Genomic DNA, 17,189 nt, shown 5'->3' on the forward strand with positions numbered 1-17,189 from the left:
AATCACAATATCATCTGCAAACATCATAGTCCAGGAGACTCCTGTCTGACCTCGTCCGTCAACCTGTCCATCACCACTGCAAACAGGAAAGGGCTCAGGGCCGATCCTTGATGCAGTCCAACCTTCACCCTGAACCAGTCTGTCATACCTACTGCACACTTCACTGCCGTCACACTGTCCTCATACATGTCCTTCACCACCCTCACATACTTCTCTGACACACCTGACTTCCTCATACAATACCACAACTCCTCTCTTGGCACTCTGTCATACGCTTTCTCTAAATCCACAAATACACAATGCAATTCCTTCTGTCCTTCTCTATACTTCTCCATCAACATCCTCAAAGCAAATAAGGCATCTGTGGTGCTCTTCCTCGGCATGAAACCATACTGTTGCTCACAGATGGTCACCTCTTCTCTCAGCCTGGCTTCCACTACTCTTTCCCATAACTTCATGGTGTGACTGATCAACTTAATTCCCCTGTAGTTACTGCAGGTCTGCACATCTCCTTATGCTTAAAGATCGGTACCAGCACACTCCTTCTCCATTCCTCAGGCATCCTCTCCCCTTCCAGAATCCTGTTAAACAATCTGGTTAAAAACTCCACTGCCATCTCTCCTAAACATCTCACGCTTCTACCGGTATGTCATCTGGTCCAACCGACTTTCCATTCTTCATCCTCTTAATCGCTGCTCTCACTTCCTCCTTACTAATCCTATCTACATCCTGCTTCACCAACTCCACATCATCCAACCTTCTCTCTCTGTGATTTTCCTCATTCATCAGCTGCTCAAAATACTCCCTCCACCTTCTCAACACACTCTCCTCACTAGTCAACACATTTCCCTCTCCATCCTTTATTGCTCTAACTTGCAGTACATCCTTCCCAGCTCGGTCCCTCTGCCTGGCCAATCGGTATAAATCCTTTTCTCCTTCCTTAGTGTCCAACCTCTTATACAGCTCCTCATATGCCTTTTCCTTGGCTTTCGCCACATCTCTCTTTACCTGCTGCCGAATCTCCTTGTAATCCTGCCTACTTTTCTCATCACTCTGTCGATCCCACTTCTGTTTTGCCAACCTCTTTCCCTAATGCTCTCCTGCACTTCCTCATTCCACCACCACGTCTCCTTGTCTTGCTTTCTATTTCCAGATGTCACACCAAGTACTTTTCTAGCTGCCTCCCTCATCACTCCTGCAGTAGTTGCCCAATCATCCGGCACCTCTTCACCACCACCAAGCCCCTGTCTGACCTCTTCCCTGAACCTCACACTACACTCTTCCTCCTTCAGTTTCCACCATCTTATTCTTCTTTCAATCCTTACTTTCCTCCTCTTCTTCTTCGCCTCCAAAACCATCCTACAGACCACCATCCGATGCTGTCTAGCTACACTGTCCCCGCCAACACCTTACAGTCTCAATCTCCTTCAGGTTGCATCTCCTGCATAGCACATAGTCCACCTGTGTGCACCTTCCTCCACTCTTATCGTCACCCTATGATCCTCCTTCTTCTTAAAATACGTGTTCACCACTGCCATTTCCATCCTTTTAGCAAAATCTACCACCATCTGCCCTTCCACATTCCTCTCCTTAAAACCATACCTACCCATCACCTCCTCATCACCTCTGTTCCCTTCACCTACATGCCCATTAAAGTCTGCCCCAATCACCAATCGTTCTTTCCTAGGTACACCATCTACCACTTCATCTAATTCACTCCAGAATCTTTCCTTTTCCTCCATCTCACAGCCAACTTGTGGAGCATAGGCACTGATGACATTTATCATCATCCTTCAACTTCCACCTTCACGATCATCACCCTATCAGAAACTCTCTTCACCTCTACTACACTCTTACTGTACTCTTCCTTCAGAATCACCCCTACACCATTTCTCTTCCCATCCACACCATGATAAAACAGTTTAAACCCACCTCCAATGTTCCTGGCCTTACTCCCTTTCCACTTGGTCTCCTGAACACACAGCATATCTACCTTTCTCCTCTCCATCATATCAGCTACCTCTCTCCCTTTACCCGTCATAGTACCAACATTTAAAGTACCAACCCGAACCTTTACTCTCCTACACTGCTCCTTTCCCTGCCGTCTCTGTAGACGTCTTCCTCCTCTCCTTCTCCTCCTTGACCAACAGTAGCCCAATTTCCACGGTACCCTGTCGGCTAACGATACCTGTGGCGGTCGTTGTTAACCCGGGCCTCGACCGATCCGGTATGAAATTCTCCTTTGTGATCCGCATATTTGATTTGGCACATGTTTTACGCTGGATGCCCTTCCTAACGCAACCCTCCCCATTTACCCGGGCTTGGGACCGGCACTAAGAGTGCACTGGCTTGTGCCCCCCTAATGGCTGGGTTATTTATTTAATTGATCATTTAATTAATTATTAAGTTAACTATTTGATTAATGATTAAATTCATAATTAAATTTACCATTTAATTAATTAATTAAATAAATAATTACATAATTAAACACATAAATACATAAGTGTCCTAAGTGTAAGCGAATAAACAAATCATCAAACAAATGCATAAACAAACAATAAAAACCCGAATGAATACATTAATTATTTAATTACTCAAGTAATAAGTCCTGATGAGGTTAAGATCCACTACCTTATTAACACAGATAGATAGATAGATAGATAGATAGATAGATAGATAGATAGATAGATAGATAGATAGATGGATAGATCATTAATTTACATTTAATTATGCAATATTATTTTGACCGAAATGTATTAATTTATTAATGTATTTGTGCATTATTTATTATTTGGTTGTTCAAACATATTTTAAGGATTTCTTTTTTGTTGTTGTTCTTCATACCCATGACCCAAACCCCCACAATAATAAGTTGCATAAAATTTGTGACAAAATGTAAAAAAGAATCACAACAAAATGGCAAAAATATTTTCAATACTAATCACGAACCACAATTGGACATAACAATTAAAAAAAGTATAATAATCATTTAGGAATACAGGCTTCTGACAGATATTCCATTGGTGTTCTTTTTTATTAAATGTTTTTATTATTCTGCAAATAATACAGCAGCAATTTCAGTTATTCGAGTTCTTCTGATCCCCACCCGTTAATGCTGTGGGACGTCTGAAGCGTGACAGTTCCTGTTGTCTCTTACACTACAGCAGCTATGAACTTTCATTTAATTACAGAGTCTTGATGTTTCCAGATCATGTTCTCCTGCAGGTGGACACTTGAGATAAAATGAGATGGTAAAATGAGAATTTATTAGTTACTGTTTATTAGTTTATCCCTAATAAACGAGCGAGTGGTGAAGAAGGAAAAACTCCCTGAGATGGTATGAGGAAGAAGCCTAGTAAGAAACCAGACTCAAAAGGAAACCCATCCTCATTAGCAACTGTTTGGGATTGTAGTAGACTCCTTGTATTATTGCATTAAACATCTCCTGGGCTTCAGCACCTTTCTTAGCGTGTTCACATGTGTCCACAGCTGGCATACAATCTTCCAGATGTTGAAAAGATCTTCATTATGTCCCTTTGTGTTTTAATGTTTTGTATTTGGTATAAAAAACGCAGAGGTTCACCTCCAGTCACTTCTGTGTGGAAAGCTGCTTTGTCATGATGTGGGATGATGTGATCTTACAACCTTGTATTTCTGATTCATCAAACCAGAGCACTGTCGAAAGCAAGCACACGAGGCAAGAAGACACTTTAAACTTTAATAATTATCATTTTATATAATAATTTATATAATCATTTTACATTTATCCAAGGATTTCCAGGATGCCATTGATCCTCTTGTTGAGTCACGTTATAGTAACATACGGTACATGGTGTGTTTTTATGATGTAATAAAAGGCAATATAATACGGTGGGATACTTTTATTGTTACAAATTGCATCTAAAACCAACTTCGACAATGATCTGTACAATCACTCTATATCCTTGTGCAATTTTTTTTTCTAGCAGGAAGAAAAAAAAAGATCACTGACAGCAAAAAAGTTACAGTACGTCTATATGTTCCTCTCCGATTAGAGCATAAAAATAAAAATCTACTCCGCAAAGACCAGCTCGATAGCTATTTACGACATCGTAATCATAAAGATCTCATGTAAAATAAACTCCATGACATTATTCGTAAAATGCGTACATCACTTGTTCGAAAAACTCAAATGCATGTGACACGTGAGGAACGGCACGAAAAGGATTTTGCTACGTTTCTGAAATTAGAAATCAGTCGTGGCACAAGATTTACAATATAATCACACGTACTGCCGATGACTAAATATTTTTTCCCGAACGTGTCGTCACCGTCAATGAAGTGGAAAAATGTGCAGCAACAACCTGAATGTCACCTTACGACTGAATACGGTCAGTACACACGCACACGCTCATACACACACACACACACACACACACACTCACACACACTCACACACACAAGAACATTCAAATATATTGTTTTATATATTTATATATATTCCACAAGAAAATACTCACTTTTAGGCAAGAGAATATGTAAGGATTGGAGTACATGCAGGTACTAATCTACCTTTTATATATATTTATATATATATATATATATATATATATATATATATATATATATATATATATATATATACAGTACAGAACAAAAGTTTGGACACACCTTCTCATTCAAAGAGTTTTCTTTATTTTAATGACTATGAAAATTTAGTCACACTGAAGGCATCAAGGGCTATTTGACCAAGAAGGAGAGTGATGGGGTGCTGCGCCAGATGACCTGGCCTCCACAGTCACCGGACCTGAACCCAATCGAGATGGTTTAGGGGTGAGCTGGACCGCAGAGTGAAGGCAAAGGGCCAACAAGTGCCAAGCATCTCTCGGGAACTCCTTCAAGACTGTTGGAAGACCATTTCAGGTGACTACCTCTTGAAGCTCATCAAGAGAATGCCAAGAGTGTGCAAAGCAGTAATCAAAGCAAAAGGTGGCTACTTTGAAGAACCTAGAATATGACATTTTTCAGTTGTTTCACACTTTTTTGTTATGTATATAATTCCATATATAATTCCACATGTGTTCATTCATAGTTTTGATGCCTTCAGTGTGAATCTACAATTTTCATAGTCATGAAAATAAAAAAACTCTTTGAATGAGAAGGTGTGTCCAAACTTTTGGTCTGTACTGTATAGTGATATATTGAACAGCTGCAAAGTGCTTTATATGTCTAAAACCCTCACATTTTATATTGTGCCCATTATATATTTATTCAAATGAACCTACGGTGATATTTTATTGCCAAAAATAGAGAGCACATTAGCTTTAGTAGCCATTTTCACGTGTAGGCTAAAACTTTTTCAGTTGCTTTGGATCGTTTCTCAGATCTGAAATGTCTCATATTTCTTTACACTGTATTGATGATGCAATTATCCATATCGACTATCAATACCTGAGCATGGGAAGGTAAAACAAAATGTGGAAAAATGAATAGTGTGAGATGGTTTCATTCTTCCTGAATGTCCCTCATCTCCCTGTGTTACAGTTCTTTATTTCTCATTTGCTTTGGGAGCGTTTCTCAGATCAGAAATGAAATTCTCAAAACGACTTGTTCAACATCCACGTCGTGTCGTCACTTTTCTCTTCGATCGAATGGCGAACGCTTTTGTACATTTATTTAATTGATTGATTTCCTACATTATCAATTGTTTCTGTTCATGTTGATCAAAATATATTATACTGCTTTCACCTGAATAGTTTTAACCCACAAAACATCTCGGCATCAGTTCATTGTATAAGTCATTGAATGCAAAATGGTTAAACCAGATGTCTACCTTTTTATTTGTAAATGCGTCACTAATGAAGGCGAGTGAAGGCATCAGATCAACCAGTGATCGAGTAGTTCTCTAAAAGAGGTCAAATCTCGTGAACCTTCCATTGGTGATGGAGCAAAACCCAGAATTACAATTTCTAAACATTGAGGAACAACTAGGAAATGAACGAACACTAGTACAGTACAGTAAAAGTGTGAATCCAATCAATATAAATCAAATGTGCAATCAAATAAATATGTGTGCTGCTGAAATTCGTAGACGACGTACAGAAGAAATTCAGACTTTCAATCATTGCAATTCAGTTTACATCAGGAAACACTGATACTGTGCGTCATACTGACAGCATGAACAACCATTTTCACGATCTTGTCTGTAATCAATGAACAAACGATTCGTTATTCTGATGGCAACGAGATGTTCATCGACACAAATACTTACTTTTGAGAGATGAACTAAGGATTTGGAAAAACGTACAGGTTTTTTTTTAAGAAATCCAGTGTGTTGTGCTGTTTGTTCTCAAAAACGCAAATATCAAGGATGATTTGAGAAACACTCCAAAGCAGCTGAGAGAAACTGTAACCGTTTTCACAATGATGGTGAAGATGTGCTTCCTTTGAGACACATGTGGTCATGAAGTCTATTTCCATCTACTGAACGTCTGCACACATGCCCTTTTATCCATACATGAACTCGCAGATGCTCATAACTCATGTGGTCTGTCAGAATCCTGACCATGGATGGCTGGCATTATATATTTATATCTCCAGACAAGAAGTTGAGCACTTTTTTTTTTGTTGTTGTCTCATTCCACCAAGCAAGTCCGATTTGAGTCAGGATTCGGAATGCAAAATTCCAGGAATTTATGTGGATTAATGGAAATAAACTGGGAATTTACAAAATGCAGGTCAACCAATAACAGGGAACTAGAATGTAATTGGAAAAGAAATTTTGGATTAAACAACCAAATTGGTTGAAAGCAATTGCAATTTCTACCTGCACATTCATCAATCACATGCACACTTACTGCAGGGCGACTGAGGCCACGCCCACTACATACACTGTGCGATCACATAACACGCACCATTTCTTGAATCCTGCACGTGAATAACAAACATTAGACAAATCCACGTTTAAAAGCTGTTGTGCAACAAAATTATATTATAATTAAATTGCCATTTTTAAAAATCTGTATTAGTTAACATGCATGTCAGCTAATGACGGGAAACATTTTTTGTTTATGTATATATTTATCCCCCAAATGTTTTAATTATTCCAGTAAATTCCCATAAAATCCTATTTAAGTTACTAAAAGTTCCCATGGAAAGTTTCCAGAAATTTACTGGACATTTTCCGCCTCTTTGCAACCCTGGTGCGGATACCTATTTTTTGGTATGACAACAAAATAATAGACTTGTAATAGTGATAACGTAGCGAAACTTCGTGCTCTTGACTTTTGGCAGTGAAATAACCCATTTAAGGACCCACCAAGCAGCGTTTCTGCAGAGTAATTAAATCCACCCTGAAAGCAACAAACCATTATTGTGCATAATATATAACTTTTTATGGCCACATCGTCTGAGTTGTCAAACTTGTGCTCGTTCACTGAGCAACAGTTGAGAAAAAAAATCTTTTATAAAGCAGAGAAATTGTGTTAGGTGATCTATAAAGCACCTGCTGAGGTCTGATTCATGTGGCTCATGTGGCTCACACTATATTTCCAAAAGTATTGGGACACCTGACCTTTCCTGCTATATGTCGTTCTTTTTTTCCCAATCTGTTTACCACCTCAACTGTAGGAAAAGTAGGACGTCTTTATAATTACAATTTTGCATTCACTTGAACCTGAAAACCCAAACCTGTTGGTTTACATGCTTTGGAGATGAAGATCTTGAGTGGCCTGCTATAGAGCTTTGATCTCATTCCTACTGAACACCTTTGGGGTGATTTGGAACGCTTGCTCCACCCCAGTCCTTCTCACCTCACCTACATCAGTACCGTAACACCCTTGTGGCTAATGAACACAAATATTCATAAGCACACTCCAAAATCTGGTGGAACATCTACCTAGAAGAGTGGAGGAAATTTTAAGAGTAAATTGGCACTAAATGTGGAATGCAATGCTCCAAATATACACATACCATACGTACTTATGACCAGGTGACCCAATACTTTTGGAAATATGGTGTCTCTTGTCTGGCAGTGAACATATGCTTTTTTTGTGCTTTGCTGGAGTCCCTGCTTTGACCTCTCTCTGACCTTTAGTTAGAGGTGTAATTAAAGTGACAGTATCGCAGTAACATTAAACTGTATATGTAACACTACTACATGTAAGGAGTTTGGAAGGGGAAAAAAAGGTGAAGGAAATGGAAAGCAGATGATAAAGACAGGATCGGGACAAATGTCTAGCATGTGTGTGTGGCCAGAGTGAGCAGGCTAAATCAGCAGCAGTTCTGCGGTAGCTGCGTCGGCTTGTCGCTAAGCCGAGTGCTCTTGGCTCCACTGACCACAGACGGGTCGACGTCCACTCGCTCGGACATCTTCACGCAGATGATGTCCACCAGGCGTTCGAACACCTGCCTGACGTTGATGTTTTCCTTGGCGCTCACCTCGTAGTACTCGAAGCCTGTTCAAATGTTCAAATAATCATCTCCACAGACTCTTGAATAGACATCAGTGTTAAAGCGGTTGTTCTACTCACCTAGTTGATCAGCCAAGTGCTTGCCTTTCTCCACAGGTATCACTCTCTCGTCAGCCATGTCACATTTATTTCCTACCAAAATAACTTGAGCATTGTCCCATGAGTAGGTCTTTATCTGGGTTGCCCTGAAACATGATACATTTATAGTGAGTGGAGTGAAATTGTATTAACGGAGTACTGGCTGATTTAATCTTCGATGTTTCTTATTGCGATAAATGAGGACACGATATTTCAGTTTTTAAAATAATAATTCGGTGCTTTATTACAGCGTTTTGGGGTGGGGTCCACAAAGTACGCCTCAACATTTGGAACGGCCGTCTGAACGGTGCCAGAGACATATACTGAAATTTGTGTAAATATACAGTATGTTTTATCAGTATGTACAGTATGTCATATCTATACGTAAATGTTTTGATTTCAATAACACTGAATATGAAAAATATCATTGATTAATTTATATACTATATATACTATACTATACTATACTATACTATACAATACAATAGAATAGCCTTTTATTTGTCACATATACCTTACAGCACAGTGAAATTTGTTCTTCGCATATCCCAGCTTGCTTGGAAGCTGGGGTCAGAGCGCAGGGTCGGCCATAATACAGCGCCCCTGAAGCAAAGAGTGTTAAGGGCCTTGCTCAGGGGCCCAAGAGTGGCAGCCTGGCGATACCGGGGCTTGAACCCCCGACCTTCTGATCAATAACCCAGCACCTTCACCACTGAGCTACCACTCCCCTAGTACTGTACTATTCTATACTATACTATATTATACTATACAGTGGTACCTCGACATACGAGTGCCCTAACATACGAGTTTTTTGAGATACGAGCGGTCACTCTGTCGATTTTTTGCTTTGATACGCGAGCAAAAACTTGAGATACGAGCTCGAGACGCCGCTGCTAGTTAGCAAATCAGAGCCAGAAAGCGAAGATTGTGACGAAAATTAAGATAAGCAAAGAAGAGAAAGTAAAATTTTTAAGTTTTGGGATACGTAGTGTGCAGGAGTGATAGTAAAAAAACGAGTTTTCCCTCCGCCTCTGCTAATCGCCTCTGGGTGGCATTTTGGGGGCTGGAACGGATTAATGGCATTTCAATTAATTTCAGTGGCGAAATTTGCTTTGAAATACAAGCAATTTGACATACAAGCAAGGATACGGAACGAATTAAACTTGTATGTCGAGGTACCACTGTATTCACAATTTATTTAAAATATGTGAAATTCCCAAAGCAACTTTACTGAGATTTGCATGTTATAATATTTTAATATATATGTCAGTGTCTCAGTGGTTAAGTCTCTGGGTTAACAATTATAAGGTTAGGGGATCAGGCCACAGCACTACCAAGCTGCCACTGTTGGGCCCTTGAGCAACACCCATAACCCGGTCTGCTGTATCATGGCTGGCACTGTACTCTAATCTGGACTTCCTAGAATGTGAAGAATTTCGCATTTTACAGAATTTTAGAGTGTGTATGTGACAAAAAATAGCTTCTTCTTCATTCATCCTGACTACTATTGCTACGGGGTGCCGTACAATGGCTGACCCTAGTTAGACAAGCGCTGGTTCTGGGTCACTTAGTGTAAAGGTTGGAGTTTCAAGCCCCAGTATTGCTGCCACTCTGGGGAGCATGGCCAATGACCCTCTGTGCTCCAGGGGCGCTGTATCGTGTCTAATCCCAGCTCCTAACATTTACATTTATGACATTTGTCAGACAACCTCATCCTCTGACTTACAACTGAGCAGGGGAGGGTTAAGGTCCTTGCTCAAGGGCCCAGGTGGTGTTGGGATTTGAACTTGTGACCTTCCAATCCAAAGTCCAATGCCTTAACCACTGAGCTACCACCTCCTAACATCATAGGTATATGCAAACTAAGAGGTCACTGTACTTGAATGTACATGTAACAAGCATAAAGCACCTTTAACCTTAAAAGTTAAGTCCTATAAGTCCCTAATGTGGACATGAGGGAACCCATGAACCCAAAATGAGGTGGAACCCATCCTCACCAAAAGAGAATTCATACTGTATATAGTTTTATATATTTATAGTTAAAGATTAAATTAAATAGATGATGAACTCGAGCAAGAATAAAAGACTTTATGTAGTCCTGTGTATAGGTTTGTGTGCTTGTTTTGCATTATCATGTGTTCATTTCTGTTGTTTTATGTAGCACCATGGTCTTGGAGGAACGCTCTTTCTGATTGGAAGTTTGTGTACCGCAAAGCTGGACCCTTGTACAAGGCCCTGAACCCTCTGTGCTCCATTGGCACTGTATCATGACTGATCCTGCATTCTGACGCCAGCTTCCTAAAATTGCTGGGATATGCAAAGAAAGAATTTTACTGTGCTGTAAAAGTTTCTTTTTTTTCTTTCTTTCTTTTTCAAGGTGTACTGTACTGGATATGATTGAAATAACAATAAAAGCCACTTCAAGTGACTTGACTTGAACATTAGTAATGGCATATAGAGCTGAAAAAATATGAACTAACTGAGTCCAAGTCTTTCCCTGAACCTGGCATGTCCCTTAAACTGTTGTTAATTTCCACTACTCCAGCAGAGCTTCATGAAGAGCCTATTACATCGCTGCTAAATTAAGTTAGGTGTTTCCTGGAGCAAAACGTGCTGACAGACGTTCCCTTTTCTTGGATAACAAGGTAGACTTTTGAATGACTAGAGCTCGGAGAAGAACTCACCAGTCCTGAACGGCATTATAAGACTCCTCGTTGGTGATGTCATACATGAGAATGAAGCCCATTGCTCCTCTGTAGTAAGCTGTGGTGATAGTCCTGTAACGCTCCTGACCTGCTGTATCCTGCACAGTACAACAACAGAATAAACATTTCAATCAAGACCGGATGGACAAAACTATTGAAATACCTGAATTTTCCAGCCATGTCTGTTGGAGGCACCTCATTGTATAAGATGTCTTAGGAGGCTCAGGAAAATAAAATTTTTCCTTCACTTGAACTAGGAGACCTAAACACAAATCTCCAACTCCAACTCCATGAAGATTATTTACATGGGTTGGAAGTCTGTAGAAGATCCCCTGCTATAGATCTCTGACCTCAACCCTATTAAACATTAATGTGAAATGCCTGTTTATGCACTCATTCGTTTTCTTTACACCACAACACTAACTAATTATTCTGGATTCGCTTTGAATCACTGCGGCTCTTTCTGTAGTTACAGCTGCGAAGCAAATCACAGGTTTATATGAATAACACGTTGTTGCTATAGTAACAGCTCATTCACAGGGACTTACATGGCTGTGCACCACATGCATCTCAGCCAGTTATAAATAACACAGGGGGCTACTACGTGATCTAAACGAATGAAAAAAACGTGCTCACATGTAACCAAAAACAAAATTCGGACTCGGACAGGTTGGAAAACCAAACGAAAATCATACAGAAGTCCCAAACACAAAAATGTAGAAAAGCAAAATAGTAGCCACAGAGGGTCCCACAAATCGAACACAAAAGCAAAGAAAAACTCAAAAGGGATAACCAGAAATACTCTTAAAAAAAAACAGGAATTGTTACAAACAAATCTTTTTAACTGTGGCAAAAATACTAAAAAGAAAAAAGGTCTTCAAAGGAAATAGCGAAGCAAAAAGACAATCCAAAAAACACAGGGTAGACGACATGGGAAACCAAACGCTGGGAAACGGACCACACGACTTTAACAAACATGCAAAGAAACTGAGCCAAAAGGGGAACTCAGGCCATGTCCATTAGGGGGCGCACATCTCCATAACTGAGGCGGATGAGATTTGCATCTCGATGCATAGCCAATGATACGATACATTAAAGATACATATAAAGCAGCTACCAATGAGATGCGATTCGCCCCTATTTACGATGCAGTGCGATCCGATTTTGATTCGATTCAACGCTATGCAACACGATGCAATAGAACAAATACGATGCTGTGCAATTCAATGTGGTACAATCAGTCCACGTTTATTTCTTTGATTCAGACAGAAGCAAATCATCAATTTACCTAATTGCCTTCTGACTTCTAACGTGTGGCCTCTTTTCAAACACGCCTTTGTAGTGCAAAAAAGAGAAGAAAAACAGATTGAAAAAAAACAGACGTTCTTTTCCTGTTGTGTCTGCCGGAAGTTACAGCTCTGCCTCTGCCATGTTAATCTGTATTCTATGTGACTCTTAGGACACGCCCCGGTCTCCGTAGCGTTGCGATGCGCTCGAGAAACAGTTTATCGTGGAGAAATCAATTTAAATACTGGTCACAAATTATTGGCCACTTTCTGGATAATAAAATCGCATCTCCTAATAATTATATATAAATAAATCAGTTTTGTAACGATGCAAATATGTTAAAAATGATGCATTGCGATACAAACGCTAAATTGTGTCCAATGAAAATATTTTTTATTCGATGCATCACATCGTTAACTTTTATGCCGATGCACCGACTTGAATTGCTGAATCTTGCCAACCCTAATATCCACGTTAATACGTTTTTGTTTGAAAACGCATATTTTTCTATTCATTTAGGCTTTCGAAAAACGCTGACGCACGCCTTTTTAGTCAGGTGAGGCACTCATGACCAATTCAGCTGAGACAATGTATGGGATTGCTGCGACATTTCGAAAAGCCGTAATGTAAATAAACTAGATTTACTAGATCTTAGTGCTGCATTCGACACTATAGACCATGATCTCCTCCTAGATCGCTTACAAAATTACATCGGCATTCAGGGACAGGCATTAAGCTGGTTTAAATCCTACCTGTCCGATCGTTACCATTTCGTAGATTTGAATGGAGAGCTATCCAGGCTAATGCAAGTAAATTATGGCGTGCCGCAAGGTTCAGTTCTAGGACCCCTGCTCTTCACAATATACATGCTTCCGTTAGGAAATATTATTAGAAGGCATGGAATTAGCTTCCATTGTTATGCTGATGATACTCAGCTATATATTTCATCTAAACCAGGCGATACAGCTCAATTAACCCGGATGACTGAGTGTGTTAAGGAACTAAGAGATTGGATGACCCATAACTTTCTACTTTTAAATTCTGATAAGACTGAGATTTTGCTCATCGCCCAAAACTGGTATACAGACGCCCAGCATCTCAACCTGCATTTAGACGGATGTTCTGTAACCACTAGTTCAACGGTAAAAGACCTGGGTGTTATTTTAGACAGCGACTTGTCTTTCAAAAATCACATCAATCAGGTTACAAAACAGCCTTCTTTCACCTTAGAAATATTTCTAAGCTAAGAAATATGTTGTCTATATCCGATGCAGAGAAGCTCGTCCATGCTTATGACCTCCAGAATAGACTACTGTAATGCGTTACTAGGTGGATGTCCTGCTTCATTAATAAACAAGCTTCAGTTAGTCCAGAATGCAGCAGCCAGAGTTCTTACAAGGTCAAAAAATATGATCACATAACCCCGATCTTATCGTCCCTACATTGGCTTCCTGTTAAGTTTCAATAGACTACAAACTATTACTTCTCACTTATAAAGCACTAAATGGTTTGGCTCCGTGTATCTATCCAGTCTTTTAACACGCTACAATCCGCCACGCCCCTGAGATCTCAAAACTCTGGGCTTCTAGTAGTTCCTAGAATAGCAAAGTCCACTAAAGGTGGTAGAGCATTTTCACATTTAGCTCCTAAACTCTGGAATAGTCTTCCTGACGGTGTTCGGGGCTCAGACACACTCACCCAATTTAAGTGTAGATTAAAACGTATCTTTTAGCAAAGCCTACACATAACACACATCACATCATAACCTTGTGCTCCAGAACATCTGATCACATGCACATTATCAACTTGTGCTGTTAATATCATGAACAGCAGCTACGCTAATTCCTCTCCACTGCTTCTCTTTCTCTCCCCATCCCGAGGCATCCTGAGGTTGCTCCAGCTCCAGTCACCTCCCACCTCGTGATGATTACGGACCTTTAAAGAAGTAGATGCCGAACTCACAAACATCCTGAACCATCTAGAGACGTACCAGTGCCATTTGGATCCCGCTACATGTGTGGAGTTTTGACATTGGACCTCCTGGAGTGTTTAAAGGCTCTGGCATGGAGAAGCTGATGCTGGATCTGTGGTGATCACAAATGCTGAGCTTATAAAACTCGGAGCTACTAACCATATAGACTGTTTAAGACTGCAGAAAGAACATTACTTATAATCTTATACTCCAGTAATCATGTTAGTTCTCACTCTCCAGTGTTCTGTATTGTTGAAAGATTTATGATCAAACTCTTGATGTCACCCAGATGAGGATGGGTTCCCTTTGAGTCTGGTTCCTCTCAAGGTTTCTTCCTCATAACATCTAAGGGAGTTTTTCCTTGCCACAGTCGCCACGGCTTGCTCATCAGGGACAAATGCACACCATTCACCATCACTGTTGATTTGTGTAAAGCTGCTTTGAGACAATGTCTGTTGTGAAAAGCGCTATACAAATAAACTTGACTTGACTTGATAAACGGCAGGTGGAAATGAAGCAGGTCGAAGCGTCTTATGTTTTACTTGTGCGCAGTACAAAGATTAAAAATGAAGGTATGGACGCGGAGCTCTTTTTATTTATTTTTATTTATTTATTTATTTATTTTACAAAAACGCAGTCAAACTTATCCGGATTAGAGTAGAGGTCGCCTTAAATATACACACAAGGCGAATAGGATTCAGGTGAAAACAATAGGAGACTCAAGAGGGACTCACAAAGAGGCAACGGCGACATCTGGTGGTTGTAAAGAGAAAACGCAGGTAGAAGAGAAGATACAGGGTGGAAACATGATCTGATCAGGAATATATATTTTTACAGAAACATTACACATCTACAAAGAGGCTCATTTATGAGACGAAAGTCTGCGCCATCGTCTGCGTCATCCTTTCCCCCATCAGCAACTTTGCAGCTGGCTGATGAAGAGCTATTTTTACCATCTCTCTCACTCCTGTTCAATCAGCCATGATTACAGCTCTCTTAGCACCGAACGCCAATTTACTTCTATCCTCAGCCTTAAGCGTGTGTTTACTCTCCGATACCCTCCTCCCTCCTCCTTCCTTCCCTCCACACCAAGGAGCAGCTTTAATTGGCTCTGAGCATCATTTTGTCGTGTGCTGCTGTACTGCTGCTATGACAACCAGCATTGATGATGCAAGCAGAAGGAGGCTTTTGCCTGGGTTTTTTTTATTCTCTTGAATAAAACACCAATTCCATTGACAGTCTGGTACAAGGATGTGACTTTGAAAAGGAGGATGCTGGAGACACGCATCCATGTGTTCCCAGAATAGACCTTTGCACCAAAGGGTGCAGAATGAAGATCTGGCTTGAGGTCCATACTCTCTTCGCATTAAATCCCATTTGTTTGGAGCAAGACTGTAAATTCACATTGCATATATATATTTTTTATAATTATCTATGCACAGGACAAAAACTAGAAATGTAAAAACGAGTTATGAGAATGAATTCATATATTCAGGTTATCCACATACCAACATGTAATATCCCGATCCTGGTGCTGGTGCTGGTACTCACCCAGATTTGGAGCTTGACCCTCTTTTCATTGCGATAAACCGTTTTCACTTTGAAGTCAATGCCAACGGTGCTGACAAACGAGTTGCTGAACGAATCATCCGCATATCGAAACAGGAAGCTGGTTTTGCCCACACTGCTGTTGCCTATAATCAGGAGCTTGAACATGTAGTCGAAGTTCTGGTCGGAACCATCTCTTTGTCCGAGGCGGTGGTCTGCTTTTGCCATCTGCAAACGCACAGATCCAGATGTACACAGGAGTCCAGATGTTGCTCTGTGGCTGTGACAATGATTCCTACAGACTACCAAACGTTTCAGTTCAAGACAGGCTGAAGGGGGATGAGGAGACAGGCTTGGTCTGGCTTTGTAAAGTACACAACGATCAGCATTTAACACGTCTCTCACGTCTAGATGATATGGGATGATATGCATTTCACAGTTCAGTGTATTTTCACTGCAGCAGCTCAGATACTATTATGAATAAAAGAAGAGATTTTCTAAGATGACATCTTGGATTATTATAATAGGCGTTATAAATAATAAGGTGTAAACAATAGGCAGGTGAGAAAAGATCTCTCTCTCTCTCACACACACACACACACACACACACACACACACACACACACTGAACGACGACGTGCACAAATGTCCTGCGTGTAGAAATCATGCACGTCTGATCCTGCACTCTGGGTTAATTAATTAATGGTGATATGATAAAGATGCTCTCGTACCTCGAGTGTGTGAGCTGCTCTCTCTCTCTCTGTCTCTCTGTCTCTCTCTCTCTCTATCCGTCCTTTCGTCTCGGTGGGGGCAAAACTGCACTGATCAGAGACGAACCGATTTGGACGAATCGATTCGTTTCCGGCTGAGATATTTTGAATGGGTGGAGTGAACCGATTCCTGATCGGTTATATATACATATATATATATATATAGAGAGAGAGAGAGAGAGAGAGAGAGAGAGAGAGAGAGAGAGAGTGAGTTTGGGGGCAATTACTTTTATTCAATAGGGACAGCTTTTTTCCAAGTAATAAATAAAATCATTCTTTTAAAAAATGCATTTTGTATTTACTCAGGTTATCTATATTAATCATTTAAATTTATAATAATAAAAAAAATTATATATATATATATATATATATATATATA

The 17,189-nt window shown here is 40.1% G+C and overlaps 1 protein-coding gene across 1 annotated transcript; it reads right to left on the reverse strand.

The window, feature by feature from the left end:
* Positions 1 to 5,056: 5,056 nt before the first annotated feature.
* On the reverse strand, positions 5,057 to 16,864 carry rab3b (RAB3B, member RAS oncogene family). Its single transcript, XM_046857503.1, has 5 exons — positions 16,772 to 16,864; positions 16,044 to 16,268; positions 11,213 to 11,331; positions 8,511 to 8,635; positions 5,057 to 8,435 (listed from the first exon to the last, which is right to left on the reverse strand). The coding sequence occupies exons 2-5, from the start codon at positions 16,266 to 16,268 to the stop codon at positions 8,251 to 8,253; spliced, it is 654 nt and encodes a 217-aa protein (XP_046713459.1). The 5' UTR covers positions 16,772 to 16,864; the 3' UTR covers positions 5,057 to 8,250.
* Between the last annotated feature and the right edge of the window lie 325 nt (positions 16,865 to 17,189).

Source organism: Silurus meridionalis, chromosome 9 (genome assembly GCF_014805685.1).
Source record: "Silurus meridionalis isolate SWU-2019-XX chromosome 9, ASM1480568v1, whole genome shotgun sequence".
In the NCBI taxonomy this organism is placed as follows: Eukaryota; Metazoa; Chordata; class Actinopteri; order Siluriformes; family Siluridae; genus Silurus; species Silurus meridionalis.